The 20,772-nt window shown below is 38.5% G+C and overlaps 1 protein-coding gene across 1 annotated transcript in view; it reads right to left on the bottom strand.

The window, feature by feature from the left end:
* Positions 1–19,695, bottom strand: part of METTL16 (methyltransferase 16, N6-methyladenosine) — a 74,607-nt gene extending 54,912 nt beyond the window's left edge. Inside the window, exons 1-2 of the mRNA XM_045836428.1 lie at positions 19,562–19,695; positions 11,713–11,840 (exon numbers count right to left, since the gene is read on the bottom strand). Coding sequence (XP_045692384.1) covers positions 11,713–11,840 — 128 coding nt within the window. The 5' untranslated portion in view covers positions 19,562–19,695. The remainder of the gene's footprint in view (positions 1–11,712; positions 11,841–19,561) is intronic.
* Between the last annotated feature and the right edge of the window lie 1,077 nt (positions 19,696–20,772).

Here is a 20,772-nt window from a genome sequence, read left to right as displayed (position 1 = left end):
TAAGCCTCATACAACACATAGGCTTACAGGTTGTACCCTCTACTGTAAGGGAATTATCTTTAAAAAGTTGGGGTATATGGCTACTCCACACCTTTAAAGATAAAATATAAAAATGGTTCTCTCTCCTGGCTTATGTGGCTCAGTGGATTGAACACTGGCCTGTGGACTAAAGGGTGGCCGGTTTGATTCCCAGTCAGGGCACATACATGCCTCGGTTGCAATCCGGGTTCCCAGTGTGGGGCGTGCAAGAGGCAACCACACACTGATGTTTCTCTCCCACTCTTTATCCATCCCTTCCCCCTGTCTAAATAAATAAACAAATAAATAAATAAATAAATAAAATCTTTTTTAAAAAGCTTCACTCTCTTTAAGCACTATTTTGCTCAACTGAATTATATGGAATAGGTTAGATTTTTAAGAAGTTGTGATAGTTGCCATTCATTACTTTACTCACTCAACAGTCACTATGTGTCAAACTATGTGGCAAGCATTCTGCAAAATGCTGGAGATACTGCAGTTAAGGAAAAACATATAATCTCTCCCTTCATGAAGCAGAGGGTCTAGGTAGAGGATAAGTATCAATCCAAGAATCACTCAAGTACATGTAAAATTGTAAACTGTGAAGAATGCTGTAAAAGGTAGGTAGGTACAAGGCACTATGAAACCTGCACAGTAAGTGGAACTGTCTTAGGAAGGTCAGAGAAGGCTTCCCTGAGGAAGTAGCTGAGCTAAGAAGGAGAGGAGAATAACAATTAACCATGGATAGCACTAGGAGAAGGAAACATGCACTACATTCTAGGGTCCCAGGTAAAAAGAACAGCAGGTACAAAGACCCTGAGGCAGGAGAAAATTTATGGGGAATTCCAGGTACTGAGAGAGCCACTATGTCTAAAATGCAGAGGGCAAGGTAAGTATACATAGCTCAAGATGAGGCTGGAGAGAAAGATGGGCCAGATCACGTAGAGCCTAATAGTTAGGGTAAATATAAGTTTATCATCTAATCCAGGATTCTATTGAGAGTGCAAGTAAAAGCTGTTACAATCATTATCAGAAAATTATAATCTATGTTAAGTATTTAGGTCTGGGGTGAAATAAAGTCAGACCAGCAGACAAGCATGGAAGCATAGGCTCCAATTAGGAAACAATTGCTATATCTGAGTTTAGAGGCTGGGCAAAGGTGGCAGTGGCAAAAATAGGAAAAAAAAATGAAAGGAATTAAGAGAGATTTAGGAGGGAAAATTTACAAGATTTGGTGATGGACTGATAATGTGAGGTGCAAGATGTACTTTCTATGGTCTGGATTGTTTAACGGGATAGACGGCCCCATTCACCAAAAGCAGTAACTCTGGCCGAGACCCATTTTTGAGGAGCAATGTCATAAATCTGAGCTGCATCTGAGACATTCAAGTGGAGATACTGAGTAAGCGGTGATCTTAGGTACAGAGCTCAGAAAACCAGTCTGCAGAGACAAATGACTAAATGGTTCACAAACAAGTGAGGCCCTGGCAAGGAAAAAATACAAACTGAAAAGAGCTTAACACTGAGCCTTGAAGAATCTTTTAATGGTTGAATATACAATCAATTCAGAGAAATCTACACAAGGAGACAGAAAGGGTGGAAGAAAGAAAACCAGAAAATGTGGTGTGGTGCTAAGATAGCAAAGAGAAGAGGGAGTCCATGAAGGGGAACAGTGTGAGCCGAGTGACCTGCTTCTCAGAAATCATCTGAGAACCGAAACTGGATTTAGTGACGAGATCACTGGCAACCTTTTCAAGAGCTACTCTGGTAGTAGTAGAATTAAAAACTACTCTGGAACTAGAGAAAGATTAAGGATGTGAAAAAAAATGGAGACAGTAAAACAGACAATTCTTCAGGGTGTGGAGATGTGCAAGGGAGAAGAGAAACATGGCCATGAAAGTCTGGAGGGGGGTTTCATTAAAAACTTTCATGGAAAAAAATTACACATGTTTAAAACTCAATGGAAAAATCACAAAGGCCACATATATGAGGTTTCTGTAGAGATGAAGCACATTAGTGATCGCTAGGGGCTGAGGAAGAAAAGTGGGGAGTGACTATGTAATCGGTGCAAGGTTCCTTCTGGGGTGATGAAAATGTTCAGGAATTAGATAGTGGTGATGCTGCTTGTACACTTTTGAACACACTACTAAACCATATACTTTAAAATGGTGACTTCATGGTATGTAAATTATATCTCTATTTTTTAAAAAGTCAAAGGTGAGAAGCTGGTAGAGAGGGATTCAATATTTAAGACAAGGAATATCAGACTGTGTAAAGTTCCTGTGATAAGGGGAAAATATGAGAGAAAGTAGATGGAGTATTTAATTGAATTAGAATATACTACTGGTACTAGTAATAATAATATTCGGTTGTTGAACACAACCAAAGTCAAACCCATGGCTTTCCATTGTGTTTTCCACTAACTCGTTCCTCTTTACAATTGAGTTTAAAAAACTTTAACATTGCCCTGGCTATTGTGGCTCAGTCAACCGAGTGCCAGCCTGAGAACCAAAGGGCCTCCAGTTGGATTCCCAGTCAGGGCACATGCCTGGGTTCCACTCCAGGTCCCCAGCAGGAGGTGCACAAGTGACAACAACACATTGATGTTTCCCTCTCTTCCTCCCTCCCTTCCCCTCTGTCTAAAAATAAATAAATATTTTTTTAAAAAACCCTTAAGACTGCCATGGGTTAAACAATTAGTAATATACAAAAGCAAAGATCCTGAAACAGTAGAAATGATTATTACTGACAGCCCTAAATTAACCAAAAAAAAAAAAACCCCCCAAAATCCTACTTGCAAAATATTAAGAAACTACCTGGATTATCTCTTAAATGCAGATCCCCATGCTAGCTAAAGAGCAAATGACAAGAAAAAGCTGGTCATCCAAATACCTCTTTACTCTTTCCAAGTACAGTTAAGAGTATTGTAATTTTCTAGCAAAGCCCAGTGACTTACCCTAAATTCAATGAAACTTAAAAAAAGAAGTCCAACAGTAAGAGAAACAGTTAAGTAAATTTGTTTTATATTACAAAAAATTTAGGAATGACCTAAAATTAAACAGTAGTGAGTAGAATGAAAAAGTTAAAATACATCCACGCAAGAGAATACTCCGTAGTCATTAAAAGGAGTTAAGACTGGACTGATCCACATATTCTTGTATAAACCGGGTTCCTTGATTGAAAAAAAAAAGCCACAAATTTGAGTAAAAGCATCTATGTACAAAGTGATCACATTCTTATAAAAATAAAACAAAGCAAAAAAAGACCCTGCATGAATTATACATGCATAGGGAAAACAGTCTGGAAGGCCCTGGCTGGGTCCTTCAGTTGGTTAGAACATCAACCGAATAAGCAAAGGTTGCAGGTTTGATACCCGGTCCAGGTACATTCAAGAATCAACCAAAGAATGCATAAATAAGGGGGACAACAAATCAAAGTTTCTCTCTCTCAAATCAATCTTAAAAACGTCTAGAAGGGTTAGAACCACTTCTGAATGTGGAAATGTGTGGGTAGATTAAGAGGAGTAGAGATTTTCATACTCCTCATATTTTTGTATTATCTGAACACATTTCATATTAATAGTACCTTCATAAGTGTTTTGTAACTATACAAAAAATGTTTATAATTGCCATCAAGTAGTGGTAAAAACAAGATGTATGACTGTATCTCCATAAAATAACAACTGCAAAGCCCTGGCCGGGTGGGTCAGTCAGTTGGTTGTAACATTGCCCTGTACATCAAAAGGTTGTGGGTTCAATTTCTGATGAGGGCACATACTTAGGTTGCAGTTTCCATCTCCAACTGAGACACATTCGGGATGCAACTGATCAATTTTTCTCTCTCATACTGAAGTTTCTCTTTCTCCCTCTCTCTCAAATAAATATACATATTCTTGGGTGAGGATTAAAAAACTGAAAAACAATAGTACTGCAGCTTAATCATTACACAACTTCAAGAAACACTTGGAGCAAGAGAAGTAGCAATATATTGTTTCTTTATTGTCTTCCAAGTTATTTATAGAAACAGTTGTTATTCAAAAAATATATATGTATTTACTTTGATGGACTAGAGCATACAATTTATTAAAAGGAACCACATCCTAATCACCAAAAAGTACAACACGCACCAAGCAGAGGCTAGTCTAGTTGAAGAAAGTAAGCTGAAAAATCAATGAAGAGTTGATTCTTACACTTTACTAGTAAAACAAGTGTTAATTTTCCTACTTCTAAGAAAATACAGACACCAATTTGAGGGCTGGAAATCTTTTTGTAGGACAAAGTCTAGTCGTCCGACTTTACTAGTAAAGTATTTAGGTCACTTTAGCACCCTGGGACATTCAAAAATTCTGAGCACAGGCAAGATCTTTTTCATTCTCATTTCTTTTTTCCTTTTTTAGATTTTATTTATTTATTTTTAAAGAGAGGGGAAGGGAGAAAAAGAGGAAGAGAAACATTGATAGGTTACCTCTTGCACACCACCCAACCAGGAACCTGGCCATCAATCCAGACATGTGCCCTGACTGGGAATCAAACTGGTGACCCTTTGGTTTGCAGGCCTGCGCTCAATCCACTGAGCTACACCAGCCAGGGCTCATTCTCATTTCTGAGATCACAGGAACTAAAATTAGCTCTCATATGGAAATTGGCAATTTACTCCATCAGTCTTTGATGTTTGTTTAACACATCCAGCTTCACAAAATAGCCTATTGCCAACAGGCTCATGTCAGATTTCCCTAAAATGATTCCTGCACTGCTACTGATGAGTACAGTATTACCATTATAGATGGCATTTAGAAGGATACATTTTGTGACTCATGGTTAAAATATCAATCATTCTAACACTGAACCTCTAACACAACAAAGGCTGAAACCTCCTGATTTTACTCCAACATGGGTTTCAATTTATTAGATCTTCACTGAGATGATGAAAATGGTACAGCCACAAGGTATCACAAAGCCCTTCAATGCTTGTTTCACCCTCTTCCCATCCCTTTACAGACAAATGTTTTCCTGAAAAAAAAAAATTATTTTTAAATCACATCAGCCATTACGTCACACAAAACAACCATTCCGAACATTACAGTTCATAACCTTTTAGTCCCTTTCTGTGAACAGCACATCAGTACAGATATTTTGGTTTTAGTTTGAAAAAAAAATTATGTTTTATAATCTGCAACATCCATTCTATAGACTACATGCTACTCCGCTGTACAGAACTTCATTCTAAAAACCTACCTACTGGGTATTTAAATCATTTCCAATTTTCCTTGTTATAAATGGCCTTGGGACAAACATCATCAAATATATATTTTTTCATTTACATATGCTTTTTAGAACTTTCAAGATGCAATTCTACCAGCATTTTATCACTTAACTACATTTCTGCCACTGATGAACACTAATATTTTATCTTTGCTAATTTAGTCCATTTCCCCCCTTTTTTGTGAATTATCCAATTTTATCCTTGATCTTATCTATTAAGGTTTTTTTCCTTATTGTCTTATAAGAGTTCTATATAGAAAGGAAGTTAATACTTTATTATACACTGTAAACATTTATAGTTTCATCACCTTCACCTTTAGTATTTCCTGATATGTAAAGCTTTTACTTCCTATGTAGTTAAATCCATCTTTTTTAAAAAATTAATTCTACCCTTGGAGTATTCTTAGAAAAACCATTCCTACACCCAAAGTTATAGACATTCACCTTTATTTTTTCCTGGTACTTAAAAATATTAATATATTGAAATAATTAAACAATCAGGAATTTCTTTCACATCACATGTAGGAAAGAAAATATAATGCACCCCTCCCATGGCTCTCCCAACTGCATCTATTAAAAATCCATTATAGATATGGGCCCTGACTGGTGTGGCTCAGTGGACTGAACACCGGCTCCCGAACCAAAGGGTCACCAGTTCGATTCCCAGTCAGGGCACGTGCCTGGGTTGCAGGCCAGATCCCTAGTAGGGGACATGCGAGAGGCAACCACATATTGATGTTTCTCTCCCTCTCTTTCTCTCATCCTTCCCCTCTGTCTAAAAATAAATAAAATCTTTTAAAAAAAGTTTCTGGCTTTAAAAAAAAGAAAGAAAAATCAATTACTATTATTCCCACCCCTAATGACCTGAAATGCTACCCTTATTCTACACTATAGTCTTCACATGGTGGGGTAGTTTTTATTCAGTCAAGTCCTAAAATAAGCACATAAAGTAAAAATCCAGTGTGCTTAAAATTACACTGCAAATTCTCTTTAATCATTCATAGCACTGTGAGGTATTCAAATTTTGAGAAACACAAGGAGTCAAGATTGATTAGGAAAGGAAGATTCACCCTCCCCACTTTCCACTCCCTCTGGGAGGTACACTCTTGAGTACAATGACTGGCAGGAATCACCATCTGATTTAGTGTGCATATGCAAAGGTTCTGCTATTTAGACTTCAGTGTTACCAAAAGCCATTCTGAGAGGAACAACTACCTGACAGCTCATTCTTGCTCTACTACTACTACTATACTAATATTTTAATGACTCTACTATCACAATATATTTAAAGTTCCATCTGAGAAAGCTCACACCCTTATGCATTTCTACTACTCATTTGGAAACACTGTATCACTTTTTCTCCCAAAAACTTTATAGGCATAATGACTGGGGAGAATCAACATTTTCACTACACTAAGTCTTCCCATTCAGAAACACATTATGTACTTAGATTGTTCGTGTCTTCCTCTGGACTCCTGAGGGTAATTCTTTTATTTTACATAGATCTTCACACATTTTTTGCCAAACTCACTTCCCTTTGCTATTGTGGATGGAATCTTTTATTGCAATTATAATTTCCAACTAGTATTTGGAAAACTATCATTTTTTTTTATTTATTATGTTTTATACTTCTTAGTATTATATGCCTGAAAAATTATTTGAAAAAAATTGCATTCATTTTGTAGGTTAAAAAGTCAATTATGTTGCCCTAGCTGGTGTGGCTCAGTGGATTGAGTGCTGGCCTGTGAACCAACGGGTTGCTGGTTCAATTCCCAGTCAGGCACATGCCTGGTTTGCAGGCCAGGTGTCCAGTGAGGGCATGCAAGAAGCAACCACACATTGATGTTTCTTTCCCTCTCTTTCTCCCGCCCTTCCTCTCTCTCTAAAAAGAAATAAATTAAAACTAAAAAGTTGATTGTATCACCCTGCGCAGGTGGCTGGTTCACACGGGTAGTGCATCATCCTGCTGCACTAAGGTTGTGGGTTCAATCCTTGCTCAGGGCACATATAAGAAAGCGGTGTGTGTGTGTGTGTGTGTGTGTGTGTGTGTCTCACTCACTAAAATCAATAAATACATTTAAAAAAATTTTTTAAGTTGATTATGTAATTTAGACCCTGAACAGTAGTACTTAACCTTTTTGGGGTCAATAACCCTTTTAAAAGTGAAGTTCTAAATTATAGGTTAAAGCTTTGAACTCCATCTCCTTAAGAAAAAGAACATACACAAAAAAAGTATTTTTATATAATTGTCTTCGTAGCATTCTTGGATCCACTGGAAGGAAGTCTCTTAAGGTCATTGCTCTCTGATTATTTTTAGTTATAGTATTAACCAAGTACTGTTGGTTATTAACCAAAATATTGTTCTGGTTATTACCTAAGATACTGTTTGGTTAACAGTTAACAGTATTTCTACCCAAGTAATTCTATTTGGGTAGAAATACAAAGAAAAATTTCTCCAAATTACATCAAACACTTTTAAAAAATATTTCTGTTATATGAATATTTTTCAAAATGCTAAGAGTCTTCATTTTTAAATCTTATTTGAAAATTATTTCTTTTATCAATATGAATAGCACCTTTTCCAATTTCATGGGTTTTGTTTTTTTTTTTTTGGTTTTTCAAATTTGGAGGGAACCCTCATTTGCCTAGTACATTTTTGCCCATCCTTTTTTTATTTATCTGTAATTTTGTTTTAGTTATGCCATGTGTAAATGGCAAATATATTTTATAAAGAAATTATTCTCATGATTCAACAAATATTTATTTAAAAATGTCTATTCAGAAAGGTTGTGATAACAGATCTGTTTGGTCTCTCTGGGTTATTTTTTTTTTAATATAAATCTCAAACCATCTTAAAAATCCTTCTCTGGTTCCTCAATGTCTAAGCAATCAAGTCCCTTCTATTTGCATGCTATGAAAGGCTCTTTGTGACTTGTTCTGTTTTCCTTTCAGTCTCATCTTCTTTTATTCCCCAATCTGCTGTCCTATATCCACTTTAGCCCCATCTACATGCAATTCTGCAAACTTACCATGCCTTTCACAAAAATCTGTTCCATGTACTTGGAATTTTTCCCCTTGCTTCTCTTCATCCTTCAGTATTGAGTTCAAAGACCCAGGGCTTTCACTAACACCCCTGTATCACCAACGTGTCTCTCTTCAGACTTCTATTTTTAATAGCTTACAAAATACTACACTTGAATATCTCAGACTTCTCTCTCTATATATGCCGGAAACTGAAAATATCATCTCCCCTAAATCAACTCATCCCCCCTGGGACCCTACTTCAATAAATGGCACTACTACGTAGCCTCTTGCTAATTTGAAATCCAGAGAACCATACTTGGCTCCTACTTCTTAATTTCCAGTATCCTGCTAATTCTATTCATGAACTTCTCTCAAATTCATCCAGTGATCTCCATCCCTATTGTCTCTACCTAGTTAAACCACCAATGTATCTAATTTGGATTATTAAAACCATTTTCTACTTACTTCCCTGTACCTCCAGTCTTAACTCCCCCTGCAATCCATCTTCTACAATGCTCCCAGAATATACTGTCTGACACAATTCTGAACATGTTATTCCCCTCCTTTAAAATTAGGGGAGCCCTGGCAGGGTGGCTCAGTTGGCTGGAGTGTTGTATGGTACATCAAAAGGTTGCGGGTTTGATTCCCAGTCAGGGGATATATGGCAGGCAACCAATTGATGTTTCTCCCCCTCCTCCACTTCCTCTATCTCTAACATCAATAAACATATCCACAGGTAAGAATTAAAACAACAGCGACAACAACAACAACTTCAATGGGTAAGTACAGGGACAGATAACTCTGAAGACACAAGAACTCTCTACACTATGTCCTTAAGATAAATGCCAAACTCCTCATTGGGCCTTATGAAGTACTGCAAGCATAATCCTCCCAGCACCATTTCCTGTCACTTGTCTACCACATCCCAGGCATGTTCAACTTTGCAGTTCTGCTACTGTTCAGTGTTCTTTGCACATGTTGCTCCCTCTGCCTATAATACTCGTCTTTCTACCTAGCTAACTTCTATTCATTCTTCAGAACTCAACCAAGATACCACTTCTGTTTCAAATGGTTCTCTAAATCCTAAAGACAGGGGTCAGGTGTTCCTCCTATGTGACTCAACCGCACACCTCTCAGATTCTACTGCATTAGGGCAAACAAGGTTAACTGCTTGTTTATGTATATACTTCCCCCACTAGTGTGTAAACTCCAAATATGGCAGTGACAATGCCTTTCTTCTTCCTATTGAAATCTTTAGGCAAAACATATACAAAAAAAAAAAAAAACAACTGGGCCAGACTCAGGATAGGAAGTGAAAATTGGTGGAAGAAATATCAATAATTTAAGATATGCAGGTAACACCATCTTACTGGCAGAAAGTAACAATGATTTGAAACAACTTCTCATGAAAGTGAAATAAGAAAGTGCCAAAGGAGGTCTGTACTTGAACATCAAGACAAAAATCAAGACAGAAGAAGAAATATACAACTTTAACATTGACAATGAAGATACTAAAATATTAACGATTTTGCTTACATTGCTTCAGTTATCAATTCAAATGGAGAATGCAGCCAAGAACCAAAAAGAAGGCTGAGACTCAGAAGGGCAGAAATGGAAGAATTAGGAAAGATCACGAGGAGCAAACATGTGTCATCAGAGAACACCCACATCCTCGTACTTCCAACTACTATGTACAGATGTGAATGCTGGACAGTGAAGAAGGGTGATAAGGAAAAAAATCGATTCACATGAAATATGGTGTTAGAGGAAAGCTCTAAGGACCCTGGACCACCAGAAAAATGAACAAATGGGTTCTGGAGCAAATTAAGACTGAAACATCGCTGGAGGCAGAAATGACAAAACTGAAGCTGTCCTACTTTGGGCATATTGGGAGAAAGCAGGGTTCTTTGGAAAAGACAATACTTCTGGGAAAAATAGAAGGCAGCAGGAAAAGAGGGAAACCAAATATGAGATGGACTAAGTCCATAAAAGAGGCCATAGGAATGAGTCTATGAGGTGAGCAGGGCTGTTAGGAACAGGACACTGTGGACATCACTCATTCACAGGGTCACCAGGAGTGGGAGCCAATTCAGTGACAAGTAACACATACCTAACATGTCTTTCTTGTTATAATGGCTTTCCTAGAACTTAGCACAAAATGGTTAATCAATAAATATTAAGTAGTATACACACTCATAACTGGGACTGTGCTCAACTTTTCACTGAATGAAGTAGATAAACGAGCGTAAAACCATAGTTCTGGGGCATCTGATCTTACCTTTTGGGGATGGAGGTAATGTCACAGATCACTTTGAGAATCCTATGAAAACTAAGGATTATTTCCCAGAAAAATGAATGTATATGTATTTTGAAAACACTTTTCAAAATGTATTTTGAAAACACTTACAGATCATATAAGATTTCTAAGGTATCTTGGTCCTCAGGTTAAGTCCTGCCCTAGGACCTCTATTTCTAAAGTCATAAGAAGACTGCTAGGAGGAAGAAGTCAGCCCTATTATTCTACTATCACTTACCTTCCCTCTTCTCTACAAATCCTAAATCAGCGCACTTTTCCCTAGGCAAGCTTGGAATTTCCACCCTCTCTGTAACTACTAGAGTTTAGGAATGCAATCAAACATTTCCTTCTCAAGAGTATAACGCACACATCTGTCATTCCATTATCATGTCAACCATTTCCTGAAGCATTCATACTATTAATTTTTTAAAAAATCAACTTTTTAACTTACTATAGTACCATCCTAAGTAGTAGAATCTGTGAAATCACAGCTTTAGTGTCATAGTTATTATTTTCCTACAGCAAAATAACACTTGAAAAAAGGACTTTAGACCCTCACCAGCCACCAAGTTTTTGAGCACAATTCTAAGGTCTCTACCATTGTTCTGGGATCTCTGCTGGGTAAGAAATAATTTGGACACTGAGAAGTTTTTTCTATTCTTTGAAGCTGGAGGAAACTTAAAACGTTTGGTTCAATCCTCTCATTTTATAGATTAAAACATTGAAACCCAGAGCCCTGGCCAGGTTGCCCAGTTGATTGAAGCATCATCCCACACACCAAAAGGTTGAGGGTTTGATCCCTGGTTGGGGTACATATGGGATGTAGCTAATTGATGTTTCTCTTCCACATCAATATTTCTCTTCCTTTTTTTCTCTATACAAAATAATTAAAAAAAAAAAACAAAAACATATCCTCAGGTGAGGATTAAAAAATGATCTAACAGAAAGAAACCCAAAGAGGGTGACTTGTCCAAGGTCAGATGAGAGGTTTAATGAAATGTCTAGGATTAGCATTCAGGTCTACAATCAGCCCAGTACATTTTCCACTACACTGTATCCATTCAGATTACACTAGAATAATACAGTATCAAGAGTTCTTCATCTGTTACCTACCTCACTCTTCCATTCAGATTTATCTGAACATGTTGTTTAAAATCTGGATATTTGGATGCCAGATATGCAAAATCAGGAGGTTTGTCCTTGTATCTATTTCTTGCATGCATTGATTTACTCAGAGCCATCTTTAAAAAAGAAAAAAAAGGGGGGGGAATCAGCATATTTGTTTTAAAAAAATCTTAATGAGGAAAAACTGTGGTTGCCAAGTCAACAGTTTCAGCCATCACATCCCTGCCAATCAAGTGAGAAAGTAGATGTTATATTTTTAAATATACACAACAAATAAGAATATGAAAAGAAGCTCAACATCGTCTGTCATTAGAAAAATGCAAATCAAAACCACAATAAGATATCACTTCTATTCATTAGGATGGCTATTATTAAAAAATTTTTTAGAGGAAAATAACAAATGTTAGAAAGGATACGTAGCAATTAGAGTCCTCATGTATTGCAGGTGGAAAATGAAATAGTACAACTGCCATGGAAAATGGTTTGGTGACTCTTTAAAAAGTTAAAACAGAATCACCATATGATCCAGTATTTCCATTCCAAAGTACAAGCAAAAGAACTGAACTCAGGGATTCAAAGATATATTTGCCTACCAATGTTCCTAGCATCATTATTCACAATAGCCAAAAAAAAATGGAAACACCACCAAGTATCCACAAACTGATGAATGATAAACAGAATGTGATATATACATACAATAAAATATTACTTGACCACAGAAAGGAACGAAATTCTGATACATGCTGTAACATGGACAAACCTTAAAAACATTATGTTAAAGAAAATAAAGCCCTGGCTGGCGTAGCTCAATGGATTGAGCGCAGGCTGTGAACCAAAATGTCACAGGTTCGATTCCCAGCTAGGGTACATGCCTGGGTTGCAGGCCATAACCCCCAGCAACCGCACATGGATGTTTCTCTCTCTCTCTCTCCCTCTCTTCCCTCTCTAAAAATAAATAAATAAAATCTTAAAAAAAAAAAAAAAAAGGAAAGAAGCCACTCAAAAGGAATACTGTATTATATTAATATTGTATTATACCACTTATACGAGGTACCAAGACTAGACAAATTCATACAGGTAATGTAGAAGTTACTAAAGATTGGGGGGAGAGAAGAATTATGAGTTATTCTTTAACAGGTACACAGTTTCTATTTAGGATTAAAAAAACCTTCTAGAAAGGGTTAGTGGTAATGATTGCACATTATGAATATACTTAATGACACCAAATGTACACTTACAAATGGTTAAAATGGTCAATTTTATGTTCAATATATTTTGCCACAATAAAAACTTTATACAACATATGTACTTTTTTCTGAACCAAGAAAGAAAATTGGAAACCATTCCTTTAAAAGCATCAAAGTGGCAGAAGGTACTATAACCTAAGCTAGAAATATTATAATCAGAGTTTAGTTTTTACAGTGGCCTTGTATGGATTGAGTATTTTTAGGGTACCAAAGATCACTGAAGTTTCAAAAACTATCTTCTATTCCAGCTTCCTTTATAAATTTGTCTTGTCATTCCTAGGGAGCTAAAACCAAATGAAAACAAATATAATTTTGTCTCCTACCAGATTATAAAGAGGAAAAAAAAGTTAATGCACTTATACCAAGAAATAAAAACTAGAAGACAGGCTACTGTCATGGTTTAGTAAATCTCTAGTAGTTGGTAAATTAAAAATATTTTAGAACCCTGGTCAGTGTGGCTCAGTTGGTTGAGCATCACCCCAAATACCAAAAGTCGCAGGTTCGATTCCTAGTGAGGACACGTTTTGGTTATGGGTTCAGTCCCCAATCGAGCAGCCTACCAAAATGAACCGATTGTTGTTTTTGTCTCACATTGATGTTTCTCTCTCTCTCTCTCTCTCTCTCTCTCTCTCTCTCTCTCTCTCTCTCCCCCTCCTTGCCCCCTCTTTAAACCCTCTATAAAAGCAATTTTAAAAAGTGTTTTCAAGTGAGGATCAAAAAGTAATTTTTTTAGAATACTATATGTATCTGGGTAGTAGATGATTTTTATTTATTTTTTAAAGTATTTTTTTTAAAGATTTATTTATTTTTACAGAGAGGGGAAGGGAAGGTGAAAGAGAGAGAAACAGCAATGCGTGGTTGCCTCCTGCAGGCCCCATGCTGGGGACCTGGCAGGCAACCCAGACATGTGCCCTGACTGGGAATTGAACCTGTGACCCTTTGGTTCACTCAATCCACTGAGCCACACCAGCCAGGGAAGAAGGTGATTTTAATTTTCCTCTTTATTTTATTTTTTGAATTATAAGCATCTCATTTATTTCTTTTTTAAAAAATGTTTTGATTATGCTATTACAGTTGTCCCATTTCTCCCCCTTCACTCCCTTCCACCCTGCATACCCTCTCCCACCACATTTCCCTTTAGTTCATATCCATGTGTCATACCTAAGTTCTTGGCTTCTACATTTCCCATACTATTCTTACCCTTCCCCTGTCTATTTTCTACCTACCATCTATGCCACTTATTCTCTGTACCTTTCCCCCCTCTCTGCTCCTCCCACTCCCCTGTTGATAATTCTCCATGTGATCTCCATTTCTGTGGTTCTGTTCCTGTTCTGGTTGTTTGCTTAGTTTGTTTTTGTTTTAGGTGTGGTTGTTAATTATTGTGAGTTTGCTATCATTTTACTGTACATGTTTTTTATCTCTTTTTCCAAATAAGTCCCTTTAACATTCATATAGTAGGGGCTTGGTGATGAACTCCTTTAACTTGACCTTATCTGAGAAGCACTTTATCTGCCCTTCCATTCTAAATGAAAGCTTTGCTGGATAGAGCAATCTTGGATGTAGGTCCTTGCCTTTCATGACTTGGAGTACTTCTTTCCAGCCCCTTCTTGCCTGTAAAGTCTCTTTTCAGAAATCGGCTAAGAGTCTGATGGGAACTCCTTTGTAGGTAACTCTCTCATTTCGTCTTGCTGCTTTTAAGATTCTCTCCTCTCTAATCTTGGGTAATATAATTACGATGTGCCTTGGTGTGTTCCCCTTGAGTCCAGCTTCTTTGGGACTCTCTGAGCTTCCTGGAAGTCTATTTCCTTTGCCAGAATGAGGAAGTTCTCCTTTATTATTAGTTCAAATAACTTTTCCACTTATTGTTCTTCCTTTTCTTCTGGTACCCCTATAATTCAGATGTTGGAACATTTAAAGATGTCCTGGAGGTTCCTAAGTCTCTCCTCACTTTTTTGAATTATTTCTTCATTCTTTTCTGACTGGATGTATCTTTCTTCTGGTCCACTCCACTGATCTGAGTCCCAGTTTCCTTCCTTTCACTATTGGTTCCCTGTACATTTTCCTTTATTTCACTTAGGATAACCATTTTTCCATTTAATTTGTGACCAAATTCAACCAATTCTGCAAGCATCCTGATTACCAATGTTTTGAACTGTGCATCTGATAGTTTGGCCATCTCGTCATCGCTTAGTTGTATTTTTTCTAGAGCTTTGATCTGTTCTTTCATTTGGGCCTTTTTTTTTTTTTGTCTTGACGTGCCTGTTCTGTAGAGAGGGGCAGAGCCTTAGGTGTTCACCAGGGTGGGGCAACCCAGTTGTTGGGTTGTGAAGCTGTATATGGGGGCAGGGTCTGAGAGGGAACAATGGTGCTTGCTCTGCTCTCTGCTGGATTTCAGTCACTTCCCCCACGCAAATTTGGCCCTTCTGGTGTTAATTCCCATGTGGGTGGGTTTGTGTACGTCCTGAAACCCTGTGGTTTTCTCCAACGAACTCTCCTGTGAGTCTGGGAGTTTCTCCCGGTACCTCAACTCCCACAGGTGTTTTCAATTGGTGTTTTGAGACTTTATTTCCCCTCACTGGGACCCTGGGTTGTGGTGTCTGTCTCGCTCCCCAGTTTCACCAGGTTTATCTGTCAATGTGGGACCGGACTCGCCATGCCCCTCTACAATCCGCCACCTTGCTGGGTCCACCAGCTGCTGCTTTGCTTGCCCAGAGTCCACCCGCTGCCACCTTGCCGGGAGTCCTCTCCGCCTGGAGTCCTCTCCGCTTGGCTCCCCAACTCTGCCCCTCTTACTGCTCTGGATGAATGTGTCTACTTTAACTCCCTGGTTGTCGGACTTCCATACAGTTCAACTTTCTGTCAATACTGGTTGTTTTTTTGTTTCTAAATTGTTGTTATCCTTATTTTGATTATGGGAGAAGGCACAGTGTATCTACCTATGCCTCCATCTTGGCCGGAAGTCTAATTTCTTCTTTATACCATTCTGCATTTTTGACTCTTTTTCATAATGAGCATTCATCTAAACAGTATTACATAAGCCAGAAAACTGGGAATCATCTCATTGCTTTCTCTCTCACAGACCAAGAAATCACGTTGTGGACTTGGTCTGCTGAATACCTCTCAAATCCATGTATCTTTCCCTATGTCCACCATTATGAACCAAACACAAGTTACCCACACTGCTTTAACAGTCTATTAACTGGTTTTCTGAATCCACTTTTATTCTCTCTATTCTTTTTTCAACCTCCACATATACCCAACTGCTCAAAGCCTTACTCTTAGGATAAAATTTTAAAACCTGCCCTGGATGGACAGTTCAGTTGGCTGAAACATCATCATCCCGGCTACACCAAGGTTGTGGGCACATGCAGGAGTCAACCGATGAATGAATGCATGGATAGGTGGAACAGCAAGTCAATGTTTCTCTCTCTCTCTTACAATTAAAAAATTGTAATAAATAAAAATAAATTAAAAATCTTACTATAGCATATGAATAAGGTCCAGCCTGGTGTGGGGTTGCCTACCACTTCACTATTAGCTTGTTACACCCCTGCCTCATTTTTCTGTCCCTCCACTCTGGCAATAAGTTAATACATCACTCCTTTTACCTGCAGCAGTGATTTTCAACATTTTTCATCTCATGCCACACATAAACTAATTCCTAAAATTCTCCAGCACACCAAGAAATATATTTTTTTTCTGCCAATCTGATAAAAAAATAGGTATAATTTTGATTCCCACCAGACAGCCATTGTTGTTGGCTGTTGTCATGTTTTTACTTGACAATCTAAGGGAAAAGAGGCCAGTGCCCTGACTAGTCAGGTACTGCATATTTTAAAAATTTTATTCTTTTTTTCTTAGAGAGAGGGGAATGGAGGCAGAAAGAAAAGGACAGAAACATCAACTGGTTGCCTTTCATACATGCCCAACTGGGGACTGAGCTCACAAACCAGGCACATGGCCCTAAATAGGCGACCTGCCTGGTGTGGGTCAGTTGGCTGGAGTGCCTTCCAGCAAACTGAAAGATTGTGGGTTTGGATTGTGGTTAGGTGACATGCCTGAGTTGCAGGTTTGGTCCCCGTTGGGGTGTGTAGGAGAGGCAAATCAAGGATGTTTCTCTCCCTCTCCCTTCCTCTACTCTCTCTCTAAAATCAATCAGCATGTCCTTGCATGAGGATTAAAAAAAAAAAAACAACATCCCCATCCCAAGCCAAGCTATTTGATCCCTATCTACAACTATTAATAAAAAAAACATTCTTGAGACACACCACTGTGCCTCTTGCATACTGACTGAAAATCACTGGTCTATAATGTTCTCTCCTCCCCTCTTTGCCTGATGAATTCCTACTCATCCTTATTACCACAGCTCGAACATTCTTTGGGAATCTTTCCATCCCTAATCTCCCCAGTTAAGTCCTATCCCCTATTACAAAATTTCCTAGCAACAAGCACTTTTTTTTTTGCAACCTTTGTTAGAAATGTAACTATGCAGCAATAAATGGCACTCTATTTCTGAAGGTTTTTGGACAGCTTTCTATATTGGAAATTTAACAACCATTTTCAAAAATAATTGTCTCCACCTTTCCAAATCATATATCCAACTGCCCACTAGACTTCTCACTTGAACAGCTCAAAAGTATTTCATGCACATGTCCAAAATTAAATAATTTCTACCCACCCCAAAATGGTCCTCATCTATCTTCTCTATTTTACCAAATGACACCACTATCTTTCTTGTGGCTCACAACCCAGAAATCTTCAGCATCTTCTCCACCCCAACTCCCACATTCCAAACACACGATGTCCTGAATATTCTCTATCTGCTAATTATTTCTTGACCCTATCTGTTTCTCACCTTCCACAACACATCTCTAGCCCAGGTCATTATCATCTCTCAATAGCTCCTGCAATCCACTTTTTACACAAAGGACAAGAATTCCCTCCCCCATCCCACACAAATCTATGTATTCTTTGCTAAATCCCTTCAGTGGCTTCCTAAAGCTATTAGGCTGATAAAATCCAAAACTATTACTATTAACAAAGCATACATAATCTGGGCCTTGTCTATCCCTCTAGCCTCCTTTGTTACCAGTTACCCCTTCCAACACTGTACTCCAGACATTGTGGTCTTTTCATTTTTCTTCTTTCATTTACTGACAATTTAAAAGTACATTAAGTTAGATGCATTAAGAACAATACACAGAACTCATAAGGTAAAGCCTGATATTAACTACCCGCTATGACCTGCCCAGTTGGAATTTGTGATCAGACCATCCTGTGTGGTTACTTTTGGTCACTGAGCTTGTCAGGTTTATTATAATACATTGACCTTTTTATGTTCATGTATGCCAGATTCAATTCATTTTCTACATTACTCAACCTTTTTGGTCAGAACAGATACAGAATGAGTCAATAAAGCCACTTCTCTGCTAACCAAGCCCTCCCATAAGCAAGGGGTTCATCAGGTTCCTCAAATGAGTGTCAACTCTTACCTGGCATCAGCATTATGATTTCCTTCTCTCTAACATAATCTACTTTTGTCTTCCTGGCTCATTCTACTCTAGCTGCACTGGCCTCCTTATTTATCAATTCTGGTACATACCTGTCTCAGGACTTTTCTATTTGCTAGTGGTCTGCATGGATTTCTCTTTCCCCAGAAATACATAAATACAAGATTCCCTGGCCTTGTTCAAGTCTTCAAATCAAATGTCACCTTCTCACTGATGTCTTTCCTGAGTACCTCTACTTAAAGTGAACACACTCCTGGTCTCCCTTACTAGCTTCAATCTTCTCCATGAACTTACCCATTTGACATTCCATATATTTTACTTACTTTTTACTTATTGAAAAAATGGCCCTGCCAATAAACTTCATGAGGGAAAACCTCCTGTCTTTCTTGCTCACTGTGATTTCCCAGCACCTAAATTAGGGCCTGGGAGAGTAGGCACTTAGTAAGTACTTGTTGACTGAAAACATGATGTGTAACTATTTTCATTGTCCAGACTACTGAAGAACAGCACCCTCATTCTTGGTAAAAGGTCCCCTACCTCGACTCTCAAAAAGGCTCAGTCCTAGGGTTGGGGCTTTTTCTTCCGGGTTGCCCGAGTCCGCCCAAAAAGCCAAGGAGGTTTCTCTTGACCCTTAAATAATCTTCAACTACCACTTAACGGAGTCTGAATTCCGCTTTCCTAACTCCTAATTCCTTCTTAACAGATTCCTCTCACTTCAACCCCAACCTCCGTTTTTTCCTCGTTGCCTTCCCTCATAAATCCGACTTTTTCTTCTAGTCCCGCCACAGTTGTCCCTCTCTTCCATTCCTTCCACACCCTCATTTTACCCATTCACTCTACGTTCCCACCTTGGTTTCGGATCTCTCTAAACCACCTCAGCCCCCAGGGTCTTCCCTAGTTCAATCTTAGTCTGCATTATATTAGTGAACTCCCCGCCCCCCAACCCCACCCCCAACTGGGTCTCCCTCCCTAGACCCCGAAGCAAGCACCTCACGGGCCCAAAAACCGGGAATGAGAAACCTAGGTGGTACATGGTTGAAGTGAACTCGCAACCGGCATGAAAGATTATAAGTGACTCACCTACGGAGTCCAAATTCCAGCCAAACCACCAAGTTGGAATGGCCCTCTAACACGAGAATCTTAAACCACCCGTACCGCGAAGCTCCTAGAAACGCACAACATACGCTCTTAGCGCGCCGCCATCTTGAGCAGCCATCTAGCCTTGTGATTGGACTGTAAACACCTCGCGCGATCTGTAATAGACTCTGAAGAAAGAAGAAACTGTCGCGAGATCTGGAGTTCTAGGTTTCTTCAGACAGAAAAAGGGGCGTGGTAGCAAACGAAGTCCTTGCGTGAAGGTACCTGCATTAGAATCTGCTAGGTAACTTGTTTTTAACAAACGTAGTTTTTTGAGCTTTTTTTTTTTATTTACAAAATCGCTTTCTCGGCCTCACTACAGACTTACTAAATTAGTCTCTGGGGTTGGTCAGAATATATAAGGGGGAGCGAGGGGCAGGGGAAAATGCTTTTGGATTTGATGGCTGGCAATTAGCGCTTACTGTGCCACAGGCCTCCTGGATATCTCATTTAAACATCACAGATAAACGGTGAGATAAGAAAGAGTAGTCTCGTTTACAGAGGAAGAACTTACAGTCGTTCGTTCAAGATCTTACACCCAGATGACATCAAATCCACGTTCTTTGTATTTCTTCACCTGCCTCTTAAGCTGAAAGCGCTGTTAAATGCGTTTCATTTTTCTTTTCAACACGGTTACATGAATATCTACCCTCTGGCAAATAGAGTGAGCATTAGTTCCCATTTTGCATTTGAGATTAAAATGGTTACTTGCAAAAGGTATACAACTAGTAACAAAACTAGGACTAAAGTCCCTGGATACTCACCTAGTACCGGTTTCCATTAAAAAAAAAAAAAATCTTGCCTAGGTCCATGTAATTAATGTGAAAGCTTTTGGCAAACTATTGCCATAAAACTGAGAATTAGGAAGTAAGGAATGGCGATCTCAGCTTTAATGCAGAACTGAGTGTATCAGTAGTGATCCAAGGAAAGTTAAAGAGGTGTTTTTATTACCTATTATGTAATAAACCACTCCAAAATGTGTAGTTAAAAACATCCTAGTGTGGACTGGGATTGGGACACCCCCACTCCAGGCCATTCTTCTTCGGTACTTGCTGTTGGTAGTAACATTAACTGGGGGCTGGTTCAGCTGGAATGACTGGGTCTCTCTCTTCTGTAGTCTCAAATCCTCTACTTCTCCAAGTGACCTTTCCACA

Source organism: Phyllostomus hastatus, unplaced genomic scaffold (genome assembly GCF_019186645.2).
Source record: "Phyllostomus hastatus isolate PE091 unplaced genomic scaffold, TTU_PhHast_1.1 phas_contig_210, whole genome shotgun sequence".
In the NCBI taxonomy this organism is placed as follows: Eukaryota; Metazoa; Chordata; class Mammalia; order Chiroptera; family Phyllostomidae; genus Phyllostomus; species Phyllostomus hastatus.
Note: the sequence above shows the minus strand (reverse complement) of the source record. Positions and strands in the feature narration are given on the sequence as shown.